General features: G+C 56.9%; 1 protein-coding gene across 1 annotated transcript; it reads right to left on the bottom strand.

Moving 5' to 3' along the window:
- Positions 1-561: 561 nt before the first annotated feature.
- On the bottom strand, positions 562-16200 carry Gucy2c (guanylate cyclase 2C; the record flags this gene model as incomplete). Its single annotated transcript, XM_042671567.1, has 13 exons — positions 562-736; positions 1946-2022; positions 3686-3780; positions 4276-4374; positions 6117-6291; positions 7457-7649; positions 8543-8701; positions 9114-9205; positions 10126-10214; positions 12505-12630; positions 13590-13722; positions 14575-14661; positions 16087-16200. Coding segments are annotated over 13 exons (1614 nt in total), but the record flags the coding sequence as incomplete, so codon positions are not given.
- Between the last annotated feature and the right edge of the window lie 679 nt (positions 16201-16879).

Below are 16879 nucleotides of genomic sequence, written 5' to 3'. Positions count from 1 at the left end.
CCGGGGGTTCCCAGGAGGCCAAGACCCGAGGATTGCGGGCCGAGGCCAGCCTGGGGAAAGAAAGGCCCTGAGGCCCTGATCTCCAGAGAACCACCAGAAAACCAGAAGTGGCGCCGTGGCTCATGTGGTAGAGCACCAGCCTTGAGTGAAAGAGCTCAGGGACAGCGCCCAGGCCCTGAGTTCAAGACCCAGGACCAACCAAAACAACAACAACCCCCCCTTAGCTTCCAACACACACACACACACACACATACACACACACACACACACACACTGCCTTTAGACAAACCAAAAGCCAGGAGTTCACAGTGCATTTTAATGGCGATCAGGGATTGAAAATGGAATCAGGACGATTGAAATACAAAGAAATCCACGCGTACAGAAAGGGGGACAAAGCACCAGAAAACAAAACAAAAACAAACTGGGGGGTGGGGGGAGACATTATAGGAACTTTGTCACAGAGTTCCTCCACTAAACCCCACAGATTCTTGGGGTCTCCCCCCAGAGGCTGGGGTTGTACCTGGGGTAGGGAACCCGCATACCCCCTCCCACGGCGCAGGTCTAGAAATAGGTGTCGTGCTGGTCGGGGGTGCTGAGGTGCAGGTACTCCAGCCCGCTGCCCTTGTAGCTGGCCACGCGCCGGGGCCTCGGCCGCTGCAGCCCGGCCGCCCGCCGCCGCTGCAGAGCGCTCACGATCAGGTCGGAGAACTCGGCCTGCAGGCGCTGCTGGTTCTCCCTGGAGGGGGGGGAAGGAAGGGGGGAGGGTCACCCCAGGGGTCCTCCAGAACGCCAGTTCACGGGCTCAAGGCCTGGTCCACCCCAGAGGCTGGAAGCCCCAGAGATGGCTCAGAGAAGGCGGCTTTGGCATGAGCCCTCCTCTCTCCCTCTCTCTCCCTCTCTCTGTCTCTCTCTCTCTCTCTCTCTCTCTCTCTCTCTCTCTCTCTCTCTGTGTCTCTCTCTGTCTCTCATTACATACATAAGCTCTATATGTCATTCTATATTGCTAAGTAGATATAATTATATTATTACACATCATATACAATTATATGCAATTATATTGTTATATGTAATTACATAGTTATAGCTTATATTAGATATAATCGACTTTACTTATAATTAGCTGGAATATATACAATTTAGAATAAGGTACAACATAAGGTTATATAGATAATCTATAACATAGATATATTATAGATATATAGACATATAATATAGATACTATATGATGTATAATATAAATATGATATATCACATATAACCAAGATATTACATATGATATGTAATTATATAACATACAGCAATGCATCATAGTTTACAGGTATGTAGTTATGTATAGGTATAATATATACTATACTCTAGCTATATAGTTACATTTGGCTATAATATATGCTATATTACAGCTATATCGTTATATTTGGATATGATATAAACTATAGTCTAGCTATAGTTATATTTGGCTATAACATATACTATGTTATAGCTACACAGTTATATTAGGGTATGATATTAAACTATATTATAGCTATACGTGGGCATGATATATACTGTAGTCTGGTTATACTGTTGCATATAGGTATAATAATATATAGTATATAAGGTGTGTAACACACCGAAGACAGACATATTTAACTGGACAGTTAGAAGCGGTCCTGTCAGAATGCAGGAGAAAGGCACGCAGGCAAACATGAAGGCGCGCTCCATGGAAGGTTCCAGATGGTTCTCCTCGGGCCTCCTTCCCAGGGAAGGGTGTCTGGGTACCGTGTCTGACCACAGCAGCCCAGGCTAGGGGGGCATTTTGTGGGTGGGTGGGTGGAGGCCTCGAGCTCCTCGGTCAGTCCCCAAGTCCGGGGTCCCCTCAGCCCGTGTGCCCCTCAGCCTCGCACCCCGGGGCCCAGCGGGGGTCCCCTCAGCCCCACACCCCGGGGACCGGTCACCCCGCACTCACACGGTGGGAGGGGGCGGCAGGTTGTACTCCTGGTCCTTCATGCCCGTCAGCCAGTAGGTGGTCTCCGTCCCTCGGCCCTGGGGAGGGAGACAGGGGTCCCCTGGAATACCGCACCCCAGAACCCCAGCCCCAGGCTCCCACAGGAACTGTATCCAAGGGGGAAGGGACAGGTGACCTGTCCCTTCCACACACACACACACACACACACACACACACACACACACACACACACACGTTTATTTCCAGATGTCTTCGGAAAACCAATCGATCAATCAATCAATCAATCTCTCACCAGATTGGTTTTTGCCAAACTAGTATTCTCCTTTGCCTCCAAATGATCGATTAATCGCTCAAAACCCCTCCCATGTGAACACCGATCGTTGGGTTATGCCAGCTAATCAGCGCTTTAGGCTGCTGTTGGTGGTGGTTGGGTTTCATTTTCTTTCACCAGAAAGTTCTGGTTCCACACTTTTGTGATCGGTCCTCCGACCTCACGCGTGTGAGTTATAAACACGAGTGCACACCGATCAGAAAGCCTGAAGTGTGTTCATGGTCTAGTTCCTCTGGGGGCTAGAAAACGGACAGAGCAGGGCTGGGCAGGTGGCTCAGTGGTAGAGCGCTGGCCTCACAGGCTGGGAGCCCTGGGTTCGATTCCTCAGTATACATCCACAGAAAAAGCTGGAAGTGGTGCAGTGGCTCACGGGGTAGAGCACCAACCTTGAGCAAAAGGAAGCTCAGGCCCTGAGTTCAAGCCCCAGGATTGGAAAAAAAAACTATATATAACTGTATGTATGCAATGGCTACACACATATGTATTTATAAAATCACTTCATATATACACATGCAATCTGCAAACCACTGATGGCTTGGAGGAAAATGCTTCTGCCTAGAAAACATTTTAGGGTTTCATTTTTCCCTGGAATATGCATTTATGGACGATTCAGACAGCGTGCCGTTAGGACATTTTTATGTTGGGGTTGGATCGCAGCTTGTTCCCAGCACGGGCTTTCCAGCCGGGACCAGTGGCTCACGCCTGTAATCCTAGCTACTCAGGAAGCTGCCATCTGCAGTGCTGAGGTTCTGAACGCCTCTAGTTCTAATCAGCCAGCCAAAAAAAGCTGGACTGGAGTCTTGATCCAAGAGGTGGAGCACCAGCTGTGAACAAGAAAGCTGAGCCAGACGAGCGTGAGGCCCAGAGTTCAAAGTTCTGGTTCTGGCACCAAAACAGAGATACAGCTTCTTGATCTACGCTCACTCCCCGCCCCCCCAGGCCTCTCCCCCTGGACCATTTGCACAAGCAGAACATTTGTACAAGTGTTTGGAAACGTGAGCTGGTGTGCAGCCGCACCGGGCAGTCCCACCGGTCTAGGGCACTCAGAGGAAGAGATGCGACCACAGGCTGGGCCTGTTGCAGTGCATCGGGGGAAGTTGAGGAAACTCAGGGGAAGTGAGGACGAGGGGTGGGCCCGCTCTGCCTGGCCGCACCCAGAGCTCCTGGGTGGGAGCCGAGTTGGAGGAGGAACCTGCCACCCTTAGAGCCCAGCCCTGAGTTCAAAACACCCCAGGGGCTTTAAAACAAACTATTTGAATGCAGGAAGTTCTGGGTTTGGATGCTTCTGGAAGGTTTCTCGTCCTGGTAAGCTGGATGGCTGTGGAGAACCCTGTACTGTCCAGCCAGGTCTGCAGGGTGGGGGTGGGGGATCACGCCGGCCCCCAAATCTTCATGTTGCATCGCCTTACCTTTAAGTAGGTCTCTCCTCGCTCTTCGTACAGGAACCGGCTCTGCGTTCTCTTCAAGATGGCCACCGTGGAGCTGCTCATGTGAATCCTCAGGGCTGGACGGGGTGGGGCCGGTGATGAGGGCCGCATGGGGCCTGGCTCTGGGGCTCTGATTGCCTCCTCCGACCCCCAAATACCCAACGCCCAGCACACCATCCCAATCACAGCCAGGGAACCCTAAAAAGATCCCGCCTGCCATCCCAGCTACCCAGGAAGCTGAGATCTGAGGATCACAGTTCAAAGCCAGCCTGGGCAGGAAAGGCTGTGAGACTCTGATCTCCAAGGAACCACCAGAAAACTGGAAGTGGCACTGTGGCTCAAGTGGTAGAGCACCAGCCTTGAGTGAAAGAGCTCAGGGACAGCGCCCAGGCCCCGAGTTCAAGCCCAGGACCGACAGACAGACACACACCACAAATCACATCAGCCTCACAACAGTGATCATTAAGCAATCCCAGGGGTTGGCCGTTTAGCCTTTCCTTCATGGGTGCCTCGTTCCCAGTGTCCTGGGCCCCACATTAGACCCACAGCCTCCCAGGCCTCCCGCTTCTTACGGAGGCCGGTGGACTCCATCCTAGAGGCTGTGTTGACTGTGTCTCCAAACAGACAGTAGCGGGGCATCTTGATTCCCACAACTCCCGCAGCACAGGGGCCTGGTGAGGAAGAAGGGAGGCTGGAGGTGAAGGCCAGGCAGGGCCCGATTGGAGGCTGGAGGTGGAGGCCGCGGAGGGGCAGAGTGGAATCAGGATGGGGTGTGTCTTGGCTGAGGGGTGCCCTGCTCTGACAGTCTGTGTGTGTGTGTGTGTGTGTGTGTGTGTGTGTGTGTGTGTGTGTGCAGGTGTGTAGGGATGGCACTGGGTTTTGAACTTGGAGCTTTGAGCTTGCCCGCTTGAGCCACGCCTCCGGTGTGTTTCAGAGGCAAAGCCAAGCTAACACATGCAGGGAACACACGGCATGCAGAGCCTGGGGAGCTGAGGTTCCTGGGAGGCCAAGCCAGGACTCAGGCCGGAGTCCATGGCAAAGGGGTCGCTGGTGAGGGATCGCACAGAGGCGTGCTCGGGATTTCACACAAGGAAAGTAAATTCTCCCGGCAATGATAGCTGTTCAATAACCAGAGTGGGCTGTGCTGGAGACCATACGTTTCCAGGGTCCCCGGGTGCATTGTTATTGGCCTTGGGACCAGTGTGCTTTGCAGAGGATTGAGAGGGATTGCTAGAGATTATTTTTAATTCCTTTCCAACACTTTTCCTATAATACCTGTAATTAATTTACAGGTATTCTGAATCTTCACCTATGATACCTTAAATCTCTGTGAACGCTGGCTGTTAAATGAACTAAATTTGGCCCCTGGCTTAAGCCCTAACACCTCCCAGGTATGGAAAACACCAGATGCTTAATTTGGACAAACATCTGATTCTCAGCCACATAGGACACAGAGGCTCAGCCAATCACAAGCTGCTAATTGATTAAACCACCCAGAGGCTCAGCCAATCACAAGCTGCTAATTGATTAAACCACCCAGAGGCTCAGCCAATCACAAGCTGCTAATTGATTAAACCACCCAGAGGCTCAGCCAATCACAAGCTGCTAATTGATTAAACCACCCAGAAGCTCAGCCAATCACAAGCTGCTAATTGATTAAACCACCCAGAGGCTCAGCCAATCACAGGCCGTTAATTGATTAAACCACCCAGAGGCTCAGCCAACCACAGGCCACTAATTCATTAAACCACCCAGAGGCTCAGCCAATCACAGGCTGCTATTATTGATGAAAGCAACCAGAGGCTCAGCCAATCATAGGCTGCTAATTGAGCAAACCACCCAGAGGCTCAGCCAATCACAGGCTGCTAATTGATCAAACCATACCCAAAGGTTCAGCCAATCAGAGGGTGTAGCCAACCAAGCGCTTTCTCAACTTCTTCCTCTTCCTCTTTTACTTCTTGTTTTTAATATTTTTACTACCTCCATTGTAGTTGTACAAGGCGTGGCCATTCAGCAACGCAGTTCTTGCTCGCTTGCTCTCTTCCTTTCTCCCCTTCCCTTTTTCTCCCCTCTCCTTCCTTCCCCTCTTTTTTCCATTTTTTTCCTTCCCTTCCTTTCCTTTTTGTGCCAGTCCTGGGTCTTGAATTCTGGGCCTGGGCACTTTCCCTGAGCTCTTCCTCTCAAGGCTGGCGCTCTACCACTTGAACCACAGCTCCACTCCCGGTTTTCTGCTGGTTCATTGGAGATCAGAGTCTCACGGACTTTCCTGCCCGGGCTGGCTTTGAACCGCGATCCTCAGATCTCAGCCTCCTGAGTCGCTGGGATGACAGGCGTGCGACTCTGCCCCTCCCCGCCCCGCCAAGCTCTCTCAGTGCTTTGGGAGGACTCGGGCTCTGGATGCGGCCACACCCACCCGAGTGCACGCCGATGCGGATCCAAACCGGCAGGCCGGGCAGGTGCTCCAGCTCGAAGGTGCCCATGAAGCTGAGGATGTCCAGGGCCATCTTGGCGATGTCCACCGCGTGCCGGTTGCCGTTCCTCTGGGGCAGACCACTGGCCACCACATAGGCGTCGCCGATGGTTTCTACCTGGGAGAGACCCTCTCTCATCACCAGCTGCGCTGGGACCTGTTTAATCTCTGCAGGAAATTCCCCCAGAGCGTGGGCCGCGTGACACACAGACACCAAACCAAACAACAAGACGGGAAAAGTGCTGGAGCGACGTCTCCTGCGGGACCCGAGGCCAATTTCTTCAAAGCTTTGGTAATAGTCTGATTACACGAATGTTAAAACTGCTCTCAAAGATTCTGGGCCTATAAAAGTACGCCCTAATTGGCTGAAATTGCACAGGTGTGACAATTGGGTAACGGCTTATATAAGCTGAGGGGTTCTTTATCATCGTAGGATGGAATGAGCTACCCGGACAGTACTTCTCATACTCTACCTCCTGTTGGGCTAAAAATAATAATAATAATAATTTGTAGGGGCTGGGAAGGTAGCTCAGTGGTAGAGCGCTTGCCTTGCATGCCTGAGGCCCTGGGTTCGAGTCCTCAGCACCACATAAGCAAAAAAAAAAGCTGGAAGTGGCGCTGTGGCTCAAGTGGTAGAGCACTAGCCTTGAGCTGAAGAGCTGAGGGACAGCGCCCAGACCCAGAGTTCAGGCCCCACGACCGGACCCCCCCCCAAAAAAAATAATACTTTGTAGCTTTCACCCAGACAGGAAAATTAACCCCCACGGGACAGGGTGGTGGTCATTCTAACTTGGGTGTTTGTTTGTTTTGAAATTGGTGCCTAAACAACGTCCAGCCTCGGTGTGTGTGTGTGTGTGTGTGTGTGTGTGTGTGTGTGTGTGTGTGGCGGGGGGGAGACTTGAAGCTGGGTCGTGTTTCTCTATGTTCAGTTCTGAACATTTCATTCTTAACCAGGTGCCGTAGCTCACGCCTGTCATCCCAGCCACTCAGGAGGCTGAGATCTGAGGATCTTGGTTCAAAGCCAGTCCAGGGCAGGAAAATCCACGAGACTCTGATCTCCAATGAACCACCAGAAAACCAGAAGTGGCGCTGTGGCTCAGGTGGTAGAGCGCCAGCCTTGAGTGAAAGAGCTCAGGGACGGCGCCCAGGTGGTGAGTTCAAGACCCAGGATCGACAATGGGGGTGTGGGGAGCTGGGGGCCCGGCCTGTCGAGGGTGTGGGGAGCTGGGGGCCCGGCCTGTTGAGGGGGGGCGCGTGCCGTGGCCACACGTGGCCGTCCGCACCTTGTAGACGTCGTGGCGGTCCACGATGTGGTCGAAGCTGCGGTACATGTCATTGAGCATGTCCACCACCTCCATGGGCGAGCTGTACTTGCAGATGGTGGTGAAGCCCACGATGTCGCTGAAGTACACCGTCACCTCCTCGTACAGCTCCGGCTCCACCACGCCCTTCTCCTTCAGAGACTGCACCACCAGCCTGGGGGGGGGGGGGGCACGGTGGGGAGCCAGGGCCTGCGGGACGCAGGGGCCGGGCGATGGACGGCCCGGTGCCCCGAGGCCTCGGAAGGGCCCGGATGTGGGTTGCTGGGCAGCGTGGACGGTCCAGCGCTGGACCTCCCCCTCCATCATCCATTGCTCTGACATCTACTCCAGGCCTGGAGAATGGCTCATTCCCTTCCCTTCTCCTCCCCCCAGCAGCCATGCCCGACCTGGGGTGCCCTCTCCCCCTTCTTCATGAGCCCACAGTGCGGCCCACGCCTGTCATCCCGGCTCCTCAGGAGGCTGAGATCTGAGGATCGAGGTTCAAAGCCAGCCCGGGCAAGAAAATCCATGAGACTCTGATCTCCCATGAACCACCAGAAAACCAGAAGTGGCGCTGTGGCTCAAGTGGTAGAGCACCAGCCTTGAATGAAAAAGCTCAGGGACAGCGCCCAGGCCCTGAGTTCAAGCCCCACCAAAACCCAAAAACAAACAAAAAAAGAGAATATGCTAGAAGAAATGATCTATAGCAATAAGAAAACCCCCAAGAGGCTGGGCAGGTGGCGCAGTGGTAGAGCGCTTGCCCAGCGTGCATGAAGCCCTGGGTTCGATTCCTTAGCACCACATACAACAGAAAAAGCCAGAAGTGGAGCCATGGCTCAAGTGGTAGAGCGCCAGCCTTGAGCTGAAGAGCTCAGGGACAGCGCCCAGGCCCTGAGTTCAAGTCCCAGGACTGGAAGAAAGAAAAAGAAAGAAAGAAAGAAAAAAAGAAGGAAGGAAGGAAGGAAGCAAGCCCCCACCCCAAATAACAGTGGGGGGGCAGAGAGGAGGAGCAGTGGCTGGGCCCCAGGCCTGCGGGGGTGGGGAGGCTGCTGCGGAGGCCGGCCTCACCTGGGGAGCAGCATGAAGTTCAGCCGGTCGGCCCGGTCCCGCTCAGACTTGTACAGCTGCGTCCTCTCCTCCACCAGGTGCTCCAGGTTCCGAGAGTACAGCTGCAGGCGCCGGATGAGCGTGTCCATGTACGACTCGTTCTTCTGGTCGTGAAACAGGCTGCGTGGGGCGGGGGGGGGGGCGTGGAGGAAAGGGGGTGCAGAGCGACTCAGACGCCACTGAGGGGGTCACTGCCGGGCGCCGTGGCTCACACCTGTCATCCCGGCTACTCAGGAGGCTGAGATCTGAGGATCGCAGTTCAAAGCCAGCCTGGGCAGGAAAGTCCATGAGACTCTGATCTCCCATGAACCACCAGAAAACTGGAAGTGGAGCTGTGGCTCAAGTGGTAGAGCGCTCGCCTTGAGTGGAAGAGCCCAGGCCCTGAGTTCAAGATCCAGGACTGACAAAAAACAAAAAAGAAGAGCCACTCTCCTTCTTTGGACGCCGTCGAATGAAAATGATCATGGGGGAAGGAAGCAAAAAACCAGAACCCGCAGCCCCGTGTGAAGGAAAGTCCATGCCTGAGCCGTACCCAAATAACTTGGCGAGCGTGCTCTCGATTCTCTTGAAGTCCGGCCTCCTCTCGGGGTCCTCCTCCCAGCAGCTTTTGATCAGCAGGTACACCTGCCAGAAGAAAGGGGGAGCCACACACCGGAGCTCACGCCTGTCATCCCGGCTACTCAGGAGGCTGAGATCTGAGGATCGCGGTTCAAAGCCATCCCCAGGCAGGAAAGTCCGTGAGACTCTGATCTCCAGCAAATCACCAGCAAACCAGAAGTGGTGCTGTGGCTCAAGTGGTAGAGCGCCAGCCTTGAGTGAAAGAGCTCAGGGACAGATTTCAAGCCTCAGGGCCAACAAAACAAAACAAAACCAGAGGCAAAACATTACAACCATCACCACCACCAAACCCTAAGAATGGTGAATTGTGGAAGTTTCCATTTCCTACTTTGTGGGAAATCAAAACTGTCAGATAAGAGGCGATTGCATTTTTTTTTTTTTTTGGTCGGTCGTGGGTCTTGAACTCTGGGCCTGGGCGCTGTCCCTCAGCTCTTCAGCTCAAGGCGAGCGCTCTACCACTTGAGCCACAGCTCCACTTCCAGTTTTCTAATGGTTTATTGGAAATCAGAGTCTCATGGACTTTCCTGCCCGGGCCGGCTTTGAACCACGATCCTCAGATCTCAGCCTCCTGAGTCACTGGGATGACAGGCGGGAGCCACCGGCGCCTGGCTTGCATTCTTTTTTCTAAACGGGGAGAGGTCTTGTAGGAGGCGATTCCCTGAGAAATCCCCAACTCAGATAATTTTGTTGGGGGACCCCTCCCCTCAAATGCAGTCACCCAAATCCTGGGAGGAAGGAGAAGGCTGGTGGGAGACAGGGAGAGGCGCAGAGCTAAGAGGCAGTGCTTGAAGCATGGGGCCACAAGCCAAGGGATGTTAGCCACCCCCAGAAGGTTCTAGAAGAGGCGGTGTGCCTCAACCTCAGACTCTGGCCGATGCCCAGAGCCTCCAGAGGCATTTTGGGGGGAGGCGGGGGGGAGCACTCACTTCGAGCTCATTTTCCTCAGCCGTTTCCAGAAACAGGTCCGGGCGGAAGGGCTGCCCTCCGTTGTAGTTTTCCACTCGGAAAATCTTCTCTGGTGGGACGAGAGGAAATGACAAGTTTAGACACCACCCCGGGGTGGAGCTGCGGTGGGGGGGGGGGCAGGAGAGGAATGGGTTAATTTGGGAGGGCCGTGGAGAGGTCCGAGGATCATGGTTTGAAGCCAGGCCCGGGCAGGAAAGTCCCCATGAGACTCATCTCTAAAATTAAAAAGAAGAAGAAGAGGAAGCGGGGCTGTGGCTCAGGTGGTAGAGCGCCAGCCTGGAGCCCAAAAGCTCCTGGGGGACCGCGCCGGGCCCCGAGCGTGGTCTGAGCAAGTGGGAGCGTGCGCGGGTTCTGAGCCTTGCACACTGGCGTGGCCTTGCACACTCGAGGACTGGCCTCCAACGGAGAGCCTCCCATCCTCAGCCTCCCCTCTGGCCAGTCAGGGGTCAGTCAGCCCTGTTCTCCTTGTGGGGAACCCGAGGGTGGGCTGGGGGGTGGGGAGGAGGATGGTCAGGGAAGATTCTGGAACAAGGGCAGTGACACCAGACCTAGTGGTGGACACTGTCCACGCCTTCCAGAATGTTCCGACATGCTTTCAAGGTGTGGATGGAGAAGGCCAGTGTGCATGGCCTGCAGACCCCTGTCTGGCCCATACCCAGGACTCCCCAAGCCCTGCCCCAGGACTCCCCCCCCCCAGGACTCCCCCCCCACCCAGGGGCTCCCCCCCACCCGAGAGCTCCCCCCCCACCCAGGGCTCCCCCCCACCCAGGGCTCCCCCCCCACCCAGGACTCCCCCCCAGCCCAGGGCTCCCCCCCACCCAGGGTTCCCCCCCAGCCCAGGGCTCCCCCCCACCCAGGACTCCCCCCCAGCCCAGGGCTCCCCCCACCCAGGACTCCCCCCCCCCAGCCCAGGGCTCCCTCCCACCCAGGACTCCCCCCCCAGCCCAGGGCTCCCTCCCACCCAGGACTCCCCCCCCAGCCCAGGGTTCCCCCCCCACCCAGGACTCCCCCCCCCCAGCCAGGGCTCCCTCCCACCCAGGACTCCCCCCCCCAGCCCAGGGTTCCCCCCCCACCCAGGACTCCCCCCCACCCAGGACTCCCCCCCCCAGCCCAGGGCTCCCCCCCACCCAGGACTCCCCCCCTAGCCCAGGGCTCCCCCCCTCAGCCCAGGGCTCCCCCCCCAGGGCTCCCTGCCCAGCCCAGGCCCCCCCCCCCACCCAGGGCTCCCCCCCCAGCCCAGGGTTCCCCCCCACCCAGGACTCCCCCCTAGCCCAGGGCTCCCCCCCTCAGCCCAGGGCTCCCCCCCCAGGGCTCCTGCCCAGCCCAGGCCCCCCCCCACCCAGGGCTCCCCCCCCAACCCAGGGCTCCCCCCCGCCCAGGGCTCCCCCCCAGCCCAGGGCTCCCCCCCCAGCCCAGGGCTCCCCCCCCAGGACTCCCTCCCCAGGGCTCCCTGCCCAGCCCAGGCCCCCCCCCCACCCAGGGCTCCCCCCCCCAGCCCAGGGCTGCCCCCCCGCCCAGGGCTCCCCCCCAGCCCAGGGCTCCCCCCCAGCCCAGGGCTCCCCCCCCAGGGACTCCCCCCCCAGGGCTCCCCCCCCAGCCCAGGGCTCCCCCCCACCCAGGGCTCCCCCCACCCAGGACTCCCCCCAGCCCAGGGCTCCCCCCCAGCCCAGGGCTCCCCCCCAGCCCAGGGCTCCCCCCCCCAGGGCTCCCCCCCAGCCCAGGGCTCCCCCCCCAGCCCAGGGCTCCCCCCCCAGGACTCCCCCCCAGCCCAGGGCTCCCCCCTGCCCCAGACGCCCCCAGCCCAGGGCTCCCCCCCCCAGGGCTCCCCCCCAGGGCTCCCTGCCCAGCCCAGGCCCCCCCACACCCAGGGCTCCCCCCCCAGCCCAGGGCTCCCCCCCCAGGACTCCCCCCCAGCCCAGGGCTCCCCCCCAGCCCAGGGCTCCCCCCCCAGGGCTCCCCCCCCCAGGGCTCCCTGCCCAGCCCAGGCCCCCCCACACCCAGGGCTCTCCCCCCAGCCCAGGGCTCCCCCCCAGCCCAGGGCTCCCCCCTGCCCCAGACCCCCCAGCCCAGGGCTCCCCCCCCCAGGGCTCCCCCCCCAGGGCTCCCCCCCCAGGGCTCCCTGCCCAGCCCCAGGCCCCCCCACACCCAGGGCTCCCCCCCCAGCCCAGGGCTCCCCCCCAGCCCAGGGCTCCCCCCCCAGCCCAGGGCTCCCCCCCCGCCCAGGGCTCCCCCCAGCCCAGGGCTCCCCCCCAGCCCAGGGCTCCCCCCCGCAGGGCTCCCCCCCAGCCCAGGGCTCCCCCCCCCCCCCCCCGCCCCGGACCCCGCAGCCGCGCCCCTACCCTTGCGCTCGCGGCAGCTGAGCGTGTGGAAGGTCTCATCCTCCTGGCCCACCACCCCGAAGCTGTACACGTCCCCCTTCTGCGACACGCCCGCCCCGCGCAGGTGCTCCGGAGCCGTCCACAGGTCTGCGGGCGGGGCGCGTCAGGGCTGCCCCCCCCTCCTGCCCTCCCTCCCTCCGTCCATCCCTCCCTCCCTCCCTTCTTTCCTTCCCCCTTCTTTCCTTCCCTTCCTTCCCATTCCCTCCCTCCTTCCCCCTTCTTTCCCACCCTCCCTCTTTCCTTCCCTTCCTTCTTTCCCTCTCTCCCTCCTTCCCTCCCACCCTTCCCTCTCTCCCTTCCCTCCCCTCCTTACTTCCCATTCCCTCCTTCCTTCCCTTTCTCCTTCCCTTCTTCCTTCCTTCTTTCTTCCCTCCTCCCTGTCTTCCTTCCTTCCCACCCTCCCTCTTTTCTTCCCTTCCCTCCCTCTTCTCTCCTTTCCTCTTCCCTCCCTCTTTCCCTCCCTCCCTTTCCTTCCGCCCTCTCTTTCTCCTTCCCCCCTTCCCCTCCTCCCCTCCTTCCTTCTTTTCTTTCCTTTCTCTTCCTGCTTCCCTCCCTCTCTCCTTCCTTCCCTCTCTCCCTTCTTCCTCACTTCCCTCCCTCTTTCCCTCCCATCCTCTCCCTCCTTCCATCCCTCCCTCCCTCCTTCCCTCCCTCTTCCTTCCTTCCCTCCCTCTTTCCCTCCCTCTTCCTTCCTTTCCCTGCCTCCTTCCCTCCCTTCCCACCCTCCCTCCTTCCTTCCCTCCTTCCCTCCTTCCCTCCCCTCCCTCCTTCCCTCCCTCTTCCTTCCTTCCTTCCTCCCTCCCTCCTTCCCTCCCTCTCTCCCTCCCTTCCCTCCCTCCCTCCCTTCCCTCCCTCCCTCCCTTCCCTCCCTCCCTTCCACTGGGCAGCGCCCAAGTTGGGTGCTGGGGTGACATGGACGGTACAGGAAGCTCGGGCAACGCCCTGGTGACCCCCGCGACCCCCGTGCCCCTGCCCCCCCATGCCCCCGCCCCCCCCCGCGACCCCCAGTGCCCCCCCCCCGTGCCCCGGAACCCGGCCGTGCCCACCTTTCCTGGGCGGCAGGATGGAGTTGCAGCCGAAGTCTGTGATCTTCACCACCATGCGGCTGTCCACCACGCAGTTGGTGGACTTGAGCCGGCCGTGCACCTCCACCTTGCTGGCGTGCAGGTAGGACATGCCCTGCGGGCGGCGGCATCGTGTGCGGGACACACGGACACAGAGCCGCAGCCCACGGCCAGCCGGTGCCTGGCCCAGCCCCAGGCATCCCCACCCCAACCCGCCTTCCCCACATCCACGCGCCTTCCTTTGCCTTCCTGTGCTGGTCCTGGGACTCGAACTCAGGGCCTGGGCGCTGTCCCTGAGCTCTTTCACTCAAGGCTGGTGCTCTACCATGTGAGTCACAGCGCCACTTCCAGTTTTTAGGTGGCTCATGGGAGATCAGAGTCTCACGGCCTTTCCTGCCCAGAGTTGGCCTTGAACCAAGATCCTCAGATCTCAGCCTCCTGAGGAGCTGGGATTTGACTCCTATGTTGAACCCCGTCTGCAAACACCACCGCGACCCGCAATCAGGAAAGGGGCCACTACTCAAGAAAGGGGCCGGATGCTGCTGCTCCTGCCTGTCATCCCAGCGACTCAGGAGGCTGAGATCTGAGGATCTCGGTTCAAAGTCAGCCCGGGCAGGAAAGTCTGTGAGACTCTGATCTCCAAGGAACCACCAGAAAACCAGAAGTGGCGCTGTGACTCACGTGGTAGAGCGCCAGCCGTGAGTGAAAGAGCTGAGGGACGGCGCCCAGGCCCTGAGTTCGAGCCCCAGGACCAGCACAATGAATGATTGAATGAATAGAAATAAATCGAGGCCTGGTTTCCTTTGTCAGGGCGCTGGCTCCGGTGTGTGAAGGGCTGCGGTGTGAGCTCAGGGCCTGGCCGGCGGCCGGCGGCTCCGTCGCCTGGGGCTCCGTCGCCCATAGCTCCATCGCCCGGGGCTCCGTCGCCCGGGGCTCCGTCACGAGCATCCGCGTCTGCAGCCCTCACCTTGGCGATGTCGTAGAGAACGGAGATCTTAAACTCCCAGTCCATGAAGGTGCCGTCGGGGTAGGAGATGGCGTCGTCCAACACCTCCTGCGGGCGAGGGGCAGGGGCCGGTGAGGGGCCTCCAGGGGCCTGTGGTGGAGGAGGCACCAGAAGCTTCCCTCGGGCCCGGTGGCACTTGTGGGGGAAGTGGGGGGCAGGTGGGGACTCCCCGTGGACCTCAGCCTTTATGTGATACATAGATATATAATATAAAGCATAGTATAATATGGTCTATCGTATCTATCATTACGTATTATATAATAGACACTATATGATATCCATGATGTTACATATTGTATATATTATATTATATACATTATGATATACTGCATATTATATAAATTATGATACATTACATGCTATATTTAACATATTGTACTCAGTATACTATACATGACATAGTATATATTATATACACCATTGCATGTTACGTACTATATATTATATAAATTATGTATATTACATGTCATATATTACATACATTCTTATATTGTATATTATAGCATATATTATACCTGTTATAGAATGTAGTATGTAATGCATGTAATTATATATCACATGTGAATTATTTGTAAAGCCATCTCATGTAAGTTATATGTATGTACATGCACACATAGCTATGTCATATAGTATATGTGTATGTGTGTACATCTGTCACAGTAAACATCACATATATGTGTGTATGTATGTCTATATCACCTTTTACCCTACATGCATGTGTGTACATGTATCACATACTATAACAATTATGTCTATACCATAGTTGATTCTATATTGATTAATTATAATTGACATCTTTTTTTTTTTGTCGGTCGTGGGGCTTGAACTCTGGGCCTGGGCGCTGTCCCTCAGCTCTTCAGCTCAAGGCGAGCGCTCTACCACTTGAGCCACAGCACCACTTCCGGTTTTCTGGTGGTTTATTGGAGATAGGAGTCTCACGGTCTCTCCTGCCCGGGCTGGCTTTGAACCGCGATCCTCAGATCTCAGCCTCCTGAGTAGCTAGGATTACAGGCGTGAGCCACCGGCGCCCGGCTTTATAATTGACATCTTATACACGTGTATGTGTATGTCATCCATGATCACATATTACTATGTCTATTGTCATATACTAATCTATATATTATTATAATCTATATTATATACATTATGTGTATATAATATACAATGTGTTATGATATAACCTACACATTCTCTATGCTATATGTGTATTATGTGTACATTGTGTATATAACATACACACGATACAATATGTAATACATCAGGTAATCTGTGATATTATGTTATAGTAATATATGTAATGCACTGTTGTCTAGTGTAGTAAGGTAAACACGTATAACGTGCACGGTGGGCTATTCACCTATGTGAAAGTCAACTGACACGCGTGGTGACACTTGCGTGTGATGTCACACGCTGTTGGACCCCGTCTACGGACACGCGTGGCGTGGCCGGGTCCCGTGGGCTCGTGGCGTGCGCCCGCTCACCCCGCAGAGAGCCTCGCTCGCAGCACTCGATCACCGCAAACACCCTGGCGTCCAGCCGCGTGGTGCCGTAGAACTTGGTGAGGTTGTAGTAGTCAGACTGCAGCAGCTGTGAGCACGGGCGGAGGGAGGGACGGAGGGACGGACGGAGGGACGGACGGAGGGAGGGACGGAGGGATGGACAGACGGAGGGAGGGATGGAGGGAGGGACGGAGGGAGGGATGGAGGGAGGGACAGAGGGAGGGACGGAGGGAGGGAGGGTGGGCGGGAGCTGGGCTCAGGCTCCATCCTGGTGCCTGGGGGACCCTGGTGCATGTTTGTATCAGTCCTGGGGCTTGAACTCAGGGCCTGGGCGCTTCAAAGCAAACTGTATACCAACTCCACCCACTTTCCAGAAAAATCTAAGGCCTGGTGTAGAGCACACCAACCCCGGGCCAAACTGGTTTAGCCATCAGACATCTCGATTTAACATGGACATTATTTTCCTGGTAGAATTGTTTTTGTCTTTTTTTTGTCGGTTGTGGGGCTTGAACTCAGGGCCTGGGCACTGTCCCTGCGCTCTTCAGCTCAAGGCTGGTGCTCTATCACTTGAGCCACAGCGCCACTTCCGGTTTTCTAGTGGTTTATTGGAGATCAGAGTCTCACGGACTTTGCTGCCTGAGCTGGCTTTGAATCGCAATCCTCAGATCTCAGCCTCCTGAGTAGCTAGGATGCCAGGCGTGAGCCACTGGAGCCCTGCTCCTGGTAGAATTTTTGACATGAAGCAAGGGGCCCAGGGTTGGGAGGTC

Source organism: Dipodomys spectabilis, unplaced genomic scaffold, assembly GCF_019054845.1.
Source record: "Dipodomys spectabilis isolate Male_0828 unplaced genomic scaffold, ASM1905484v1 ptg000644l, whole genome shotgun sequence".
Lineage (NCBI taxonomy): Eukaryota > Metazoa > Chordata > Mammalia > Rodentia > Heteromyidae > Dipodomys > Dipodomys spectabilis.
Note: the sequence above shows the minus strand (reverse complement) of the source record. Positions and strands in the feature narration are given on the sequence as shown.